At 40.4% G+C, this 8,239-nt stretch overlaps 1 protein-coding gene across 1 annotated transcript in view; it reads left to right on the forward strand.

Annotated features, from left to right (window-relative positions):
• zmynd12 (zinc finger, MYND-type containing 12) overlaps window positions 1-359 on the forward strand; it is a 30,425-nt gene extending 30,066 nt beyond the window's left edge. The window contains exon 8 of the mRNA XM_078239029.1: window positions 23-359. Coding sequence (XP_078095155.1) covers window positions 23-184 — 162 coding nt within the window. The 3' untranslated portion in view covers window positions 185-359. The remainder of the gene's footprint in view (window positions 1-22) is intronic.
• Window positions 360-8,239: the final 7,880 nt, after the last annotated feature.

An 8,239-nucleotide genomic window follows, 5' to 3' on the forward strand; every position in this document is an offset into this window, starting at 1 on the left:
AATGTTGTCTCTTTTCTTACAGGCAGTTGAATATGCAAAACTGGCTCTAGAGGACAGCCAGTCACTTTCACACAATGAGAAAGAGATCGCCAGCATCTCACGTATTCTCGAAATGGCTGAAAAGGCACTTTCATATCCTGGAGGAAAGGGACCATCCCCATATGCGTGGGCTAACTCATGCTAAAATTTTCCATGCCTATATGTCAGTCAGTGTAAAAATAAATGGAGCACTTGTTGCATTTTTATATACTCACTTGGCAGTGGTTAAAAAAAAAATAGGAAGTCAGTCTTGAACAGAGACTGCAGTAAATCCAAAGGATGCAAGCTTCAACTGTGACAATTAAAAACTATCACATAGCAAATAATGTGTCATTGCATCAAAAATACTTATTTATGTGGCACCCTATGTCTCCAATGTCTCATCAAAGTAATTGATTCTATGTGGTGATTGGTGTGCAAATACTGCAACCATTTTATGCACAGAAAATTCCCACTGTGTGAAAAGTGCCACAGATGGTAGAAAGAACCAGGAACAGCAACATAAAGGGTACAATTCTAAAAGGGGTGCGGGAGCATAGGGGTGAATAATAGCAAAATACTGCAGATGTTGGAAATCGGAAACAAAAACAGCAAATGCTGTATAAATTCAGTTGGTCTGGCAGTGTCTGTGGAGAGAAACAGAGTTAACTTTTCAGATCTGAATGACCTTCTGCAGAACTATGGAGTTAGGGGTGTATGTGCACAAATTATTGAAGGTGGCAGGTGCAGCAAGTGGTTAGAATCTGGAATGCACTGCCCGAGGGTGGAGCAGAGGCAGATTCAATCAGTAATGGGATAATAATCTGAAAAAGAAACATTTGCGGCTTACAGGGAACAGTGGGTAAACGGGACTAGCTGAATCGCTCTTGCAGAGAGTCAGCGCAAACATTGCAGGTTGTCTATGCTGTAACCATTCTAGATTTCTATAATGCAAAAGCTGCGACCATTTTATGTGCTGCAAAATCCCATTAAAGGAACTCCCAAATACTCTTTATAGGTTGAGGGAGGAACATTGGCTTGGATACCAAAAAGCTCACTACTCTTGGAAATATCGCTGGGGGTTTGTGAATGTCCATCAGAACTAACAAACCAGGATTTAGTTTAACATAATATTCGAAGTCTCGCATCTTAAACCAAGCACGAGTTGTGCAGTACTGTCCTAACAGTCCAGGTGATACATCGCGATGTGTAAAAAGTCAGCCAAAACAAACGAAAATCCGCTGACAAGTATATTTTACCAGATGAAGAGCTACAATTATATTTAGGAACAGATCAGTGCCCACCACAATAGCTACTCAATACATGTAAAATCTAAAGTTCAATTTATTTCCACTCGAAATAAAACTAGATTCCTGCAATTTCAATACAGTATTTATACTTTGCATAATAGTAGCAACTGAGATGAGTATACACATTCGGAACTTATCCTCTATTATATATCCAGCAGTTGGCAATGTAATGTGCTAGAACAGTGGCACAACACTGGCAGAAGCCATTTTGTTTCCCCCAGGAAACATATTTGACTATCAAAATGCCAAAGTTGAACCCAATCCTGTCCTCACCTCCTGTTCTAATGCCTCACTGACAGTAGGTTGCAAAAAGGAACAAAAGGAGGAAGGACCCAAGCCCTTTGCTTACAGGACACTGATAACTATAACTAAGCTGACATCAGTACATCATAGATCAGGTATCTTGCATGTCTTCATCTGACTAAATTTGCCCAACTAATTGGGGGGGGACAGAAACTACAGTAAAAACCCAACATTGTCTCCCAAATATATCCATGATCTCATCCAAGGGTCACCATGCCCCAACCTCCCACCACCCTTATGCCTGTGGTCCTCAACAAACTTGGTATCGACATTTCAACAGGCTTTAATCCTTAGTATCAACATCCTGGAGACCACCATTGCCCAGAAACTTAACTGACCTGTTTTTGTGGGCACTGTATTTATGTGGATGCTCCGAAGTAATGCACCTCCTGATTCCCCAAAGCCTTTCCATCATATAAAAACACAGGAGAGGAGTGCGATGGAATGCTCACTAGTTTCCAGAAGGAATGTCGCTTTAACAACACTCAAGAAGTGCGACACCATCCAGGACAAAGCAGCCTTTCAAACCCTGTACCTGTGAAATTTGGCAACCCTGTGCTTGGGCAATGATCAACATCATGTCTCGTGGGCTGCACTCAGAACCCAGATAGCCGCATGTAACACCCGGGTCCTGGGTTGCCACATTCCACTGATTTCCTTCCACGTAGTATTTTTCCTACCAATATGACAAGTGATACGCATGTAAAGCAAGGGCAAGTGAAGTGAGATGTGTGCTGATTGCTCACAACATTGACTTTGAGAGCCGTCGTTCCCTTAGAGTCCAAAGTGTAAATATTCATTTTGCTTTACCATTTGAAGTTGGTGGTTCTATTAATATATAAATGAATAAGCATCTTCTGAAATATTCAGTGAAATATTCGGTGTATTTAATCTTATTCATAGGGTTATAGTTAGTGATCAAACCTGATTGTAATCTTGTGACCCACTGAGATGAAGGAGGGCCACTCGTTAGCCTAGGTTGCCCATTACTGCTCTCCCACCTAGAAGACAGCAGGCATTTGGAAAACGACCTCCTCACATCAGCATGACTTGGAAACATTGTCAGTTTCTTCACTGTCACAGGATCAAAACCCTGGAACTCTCTCCTAATAAATAGTACAGGGGGAGTACCTTCACCGTATGGGCTATAGCAATTCAAAGCAGATGCACTACCATCTTTCCAAAGACAATTTGGGACGGGCAACAAATATAGGCCTCATCAACAATAGCCACTGAAAAGGAGAAAGTAAGGATTAATAACAATGTACAAGTAAAATTGTATCATAAGGACTCAAGATGCAGCTGCAAAGACCATGGTGGGGAACCATGGTATCTTTGTCAGAAGACTCCCACCCTGCTTGAGCAGGGTGGGAGTTTTCTGACAAAGATACAAGATGCTTCTTTGTCCATTGTAACTCAGTGTTGACGGTTGTAGCTATAGTGTAAAAATGGTAGTATAATCACTGTATTCATGTATGAAAATTGATTGGGTAACTGTATTAAAGTATGAAATCATGTTAATTTGTGATTGATAAACGCAAATTGACCATTATCTGCATAATGGTATAAGAATGATGTACTGTAGTTGATCAAGAAGCTTAGACCCCATCTTGTATGGGTATAGCTTCCCTGCTTCTGCTCAAGTAAAACTGGTGAAAAAGAAACAGGAGTCTCATTTGGCCTCTGGTGAATTGGAGGGTAGATTCCCTCCCTTTCAGTGACGTAGTCTGCATGATCTTCACAGCCCTCTGTGAAGGCGGAACAATGATCTGGTGAATATTGTTCCATTTGAACAAGTACTCGCTGGCAGTTGCATCAGACAAGAGTGGAGGTCCCAGAGCAGGTCCGAACTCTACATCCAAGATTCAGGGGCGCATGTCCAGGCGGGGGGAGCAGTGTGTCCCTAAATGCACAAAGAAAGCACGCTTAAAATGGCAGTGGCCATGGAAATGGAACTCAAGTGAGTCAAGCGGGAAGCAAAGGGACTGTGTGTCGCTTCATTTTGCCCAGGAACATTTTCTTTCTCTTCCCTGGAGCTCGTGATCTGGGGATACTTTTGACACATTAGGGGGAATTTTCCTGTCCCGCCCATCACAGGAATCGTAGCAGACAAGGGGGTAGACCATGCAAAGGTTCATTGACATCGGGCAGGATTTTCCAGTTTCGGGGTGAGCACAACCAGAAAATCCCACCCATTGAGTTTATCTTATTATAGGAGTTCATATTTCTAGGAGTGCCTGGAATCATGTGTGACTGAGTACTGTATGTGTCTATGTTAATTTAAGGTTTATTGTGGATTTGTGGGACTTCATTGAGTAGTTAAATGTAGAAATTTTAAGCATAGTCGAGAGGAATTTGGAGCATGATAATTTTATTGTGGTGGCACATCACCCCCAGATAAAGACAAAAGATTTTGCAGGTGGCAATGTATTTGAGTGAGAACGTGTTTGAGATTTTGAATCAACACAGAATAGGTGATGCTCACACAATCCGGCATTGGAAATGGGCTTAAATGGAACAAAAATAACGTTATAATGCATGAGAATGAAGGATCCTGTTTTTTTTATTTTGATTAAGGGATTATGAGCTTGTGGTGCTCTGTCTCTTTAAGAAGCTGCAGCTGCAAGAGAATGCTGAGAATTAACTCTTTGAAGTTTACAGGCTGTGAGAATCTGTGTTTTGGGGATGTTTGTATACTTGTTTTATCATTGTTTTGGGCTACATTTGTTAACGTTTTTTTGGAAGGAATTAACCTTGAGTTTTTAATTACAGGCATTTTGGAAGTTTAAAAACAGAACCATAATTCATTTTAGTTATCGTTTTAAAGCATGTGCTATGTTTCTCGGCTTGTTTATGGATGAATTTTGTGTGTTGTATGTTTCAAGCTTTCATGTTTTTCTGTCTGATATTGTAATTTAGTGATAGTAGCTTAAAGGATTCAAGTAAAAATCCTAACAAAAGTGAAATATGATAAAAAATATTTTCAAATTTAAAGTAAAAGTTAAAAGTTTATTTATTAGTCGCAAGTAAGGCTTACATTAACACTGCAGTGAAGTTACTGTGAAATTCCTAGTCGCCACACTCCGGCACCCAGGTCCCTGGCACTGTGAGGCAGCAGTGCTAACCACTGTGTCACCATGTCGTCCACATGGAACATAAACATGGAATTGTGTTTACTGGCCAGAATCATAATTCCAGGATATTTTGAAAAGCATTTGGGAATTTTAATCCCAATCCAAATTCACACACGAGAATAAGGTAGTTTTAATTCAAAAGGGTTGATTGGAATTTGGGACATTTGGTATGATTAGGACCAATCCGGTCTGGGGTAGCACAGTAGTTTGCACTGCTGCCTCACAGCGCCAGGGACCTGGGTTCGAATCCCGGCTTGGGTCACTATCTGCACGTTCTCCACGTGTCTGCGTGGGTTTCCTCTGAGTGCTCTAGTTTCCTCCCACAGTCCAAAGATGTGCAGGTTAGGTGCATTGACCATGCTAAATACTCCCTCAGTGTACCCAAACAGGCGCCAAAGTGTGGCAACTAGGGGATTTTCACAGTACCTTCATTGCAGTGTTAATGTAAGCCTGCTTGTGACTAATAAACTTTACCTTACTTTTTATTGGATTGATGGTGGGTTAAAAACTGTGTACGCTTTAAAGGAGTTTTTCCTGACACAATTGTTACAAAGAAAAAGGAAAATTTTGAGATTGGATATTAAAGGAAAAGTGTGGAAGAAATGATTGTTGAATAAAAACAAGTTCCAGAGCATGTTCTTGTTAAATTAGAGTAAAGGGCGGTGACATAATGATACCAAAAGAGAAAACACTGGAAAATCTCAGCAGGTCTGGCAGCATCTGTAAGGAGAGAAAAAAGTTGACGTTTTGAGTTCAGATGACCCTTTGTCAAAGTTTTGTCAATGGGTCATCAGGACTCGAAACATCAGCTCTTTTCTCTCCTTACAGATGCTGCCAGACCTGCTGAGATTTTCCAGCATTTTCTCTTTTGGTTTCAGATTCCAGCATCCGCAGTAACTTGCTTTTATCCGGTGACATAATGATGTTCATCTGAGAACTTATGCTGTATCTTTTTTTCAAACAAACAGAATTAACTCTTGCCTGCTAACAGCTGAAGCTAATCACAGCTGAAAAGCACTGATATTTTTACAGGAGTTGGGAATTAAAAATTTTAAGTTTCTGAATTGTCAGATATGTTCAGATGAATTAACCCATTTTGCTCTGGATCAAATTGGATCTTGTGTGTTTCTTTTTATGGATAACTACAAATGGAGCCAGACTTGCAGTGGCTTCAAGATATTTGAGAATTTATCTTCAGTTTTCCAATATCACAGCGGTACTCGTGAATGAAAGGCTTTGTTTTTTTCAAAATAAACAAAGATCTTAACCTATTCAGGACATTTGTTAATCCTAGAAGCAAAGTGCTTGAGTCTAGGACATCTGGTGTACAGACATTGTACAGGCCACACTCTGGCGCCTGTTCGGGTCCACTGAGGGAGAACTTAGCACGGCCAATGCACCTAACCAGCACATCTTTGGATTGTGGGAGGAAACTAGAGCACTTGGAGGTAACCCACAGGCATTGACCAATGAGTGTCTGATTTTTTTAAAACCGCCAACCCTGGGCACAAGAAATTTAGAATTGATGGATTAATTATTGAGGGAAAAATACCTGAAATTTGAAGGGATTCTAGGAATTTTTTTAAAATCGTACAGTCCAAGTGGTTTTTATAGATACAAGAACAACATTTATTTTAAAGAGATGAAATAAACAATGGAAACTTGTCAGCAGAACAACAATGTCATTTAAATTTGGAACAATTTTGAGATGCGTAAAGTGCAATGTAATTTAGAGTTACGTTTGAAAAATTATGATGTCATCTAAGATAAAGAACAAGCAATCAAAACATATTAATGCCTGGAATCCAGTAGAAATGCTTGATTTCTGTTTTAAAGTTAAGAATATTTTATTAAACTGCAAAACCTCTCCAGGGCTTGTGACTGGAATAGGATAGTAGCCAGTGAAATGTATCAAACCGGATTGAATTAAGTAATTGAGGATAGAAGATAGAGACAGGAAATCACAACAGCAAACGGGAATTGGAATATTGGGTGCAATTCAATGCAATATTTCAATTTGGGCAGCGCTGCTGCCTCACGTTGCCAAGGTCCCAGGTTCAATTCTGGCCTCGGGTCACTGGGTGTGTGGAGTTTGCATGTTCTACCCGTGTCTGCGTGGGTTTCCTCCAGGTGCTCTGGTTTCCTCCCACAGTCCGAAAGATGTGCAGGTTAGGTTGATTGGCTATACTAAATTGACCCTAGTGTCAAGGGGATTATGGTGGGTACAGACTTGATGGGCCGAATGGCCTCCTTCTGTATTGTAGGAATTCTATGAATTGGGTATTAATGTATATTCTAGCGAAAGGAAAGTATAAAATGAAGCTAGTAACTTGAAAACTTTCTTTTGATGGTGTTTGCATCCTTGTCTGTGTTTTTTCCCCCCTCTACACTGAATTCGCACTGTGTTCTAAATTCCCAATACCCATACCACACTCACTCAGGCTCTGTCGCAATCAGAATGTGATCTCTCCCACTGCTCGTATGCAAAGCTCATTGATTGTTTTCAATAATCCCTTTCTTAAATACAGCTCAGGTGAGCTGAGATGACTCTCACTTGTTAAGCTTCAATAGTAATCAACACCGAGTGAGGCCCTAATCAGGCTTCAGGTGATTGACAGTTAACTTTTAACTAAACTATTGAACTTACAAAATTTAAAGAGAAAGACTTACCAATTCAGTTGCCACTGTGTTCCAAATTCCCGATACCCACACTCACTCTGAATGTGATCTCTCCCTCTTATCATGCGCGAAGCTCAAGAGCTTGAGTTAGTTAGGATTGTATTCGGTGGAGTTCAGAAGAATGAGGGGGTATCCCATTGAAACCTATAAAATTCTAATAGGACTAGACAGGTTAGATGCAGGGAGAATTTTCCCGATGGTGGGAAATTCCAGAACCGGGGTCAGGTCTGAGGATACGGGGTAAACATTTTCAAACTTAGATTAGGAGAAATTCCTTTATGTAAGCCTGTGGAATTCGCTACCACAAAAAGTAGTTGAGGCAAAACATTTTTAAGGAGTTAGATATTACTCTTGGGGCAAAAGGGATCAAAGGATATATGTGGGGGAAGGCAGGAACAGGCTATTGAGTTGGATGATCAGCCATGATTGTAATGAATGGTGGAGCAGGCTTTAAAGGCCAAACGGCTAACTTCTGCCCCTATTCTCTGTTTCTAAAGGGGGGGATTGAAAGGAGAAAGTAAGGGTTCATAACTATGTACTAGTAAAATTGTATTGTAAGGATTCACGATGCAGCTGCAAGACCATGTGGGAACTGAGCAGGGTGGGAGTTTTCTGACGCAGATACAGGATTCTATTTGTCCATTGTAACTCAGTGTTGAAGGTTGTAGCTAAAGTGTAAAAAGGATGGTATAATCACTGTATCCGCGTATGAATATTGGTTAAAGTATTAAAGTAGGAAATCATGTTAATTTGTGATTGGTAAATGAAAATTAACTATTATCTATATAACAGTAC

This window comes from Mustelus asterias, chromosome 22 (assembly GCF_964213995.1).
Source record: "Mustelus asterias chromosome 22, sMusAst1.hap1.1, whole genome shotgun sequence".
Classification (NCBI taxonomy): domain Eukaryota; kingdom Metazoa; phylum Chordata; class Chondrichthyes; order Carcharhiniformes; family Triakidae; genus Mustelus; species Mustelus asterias.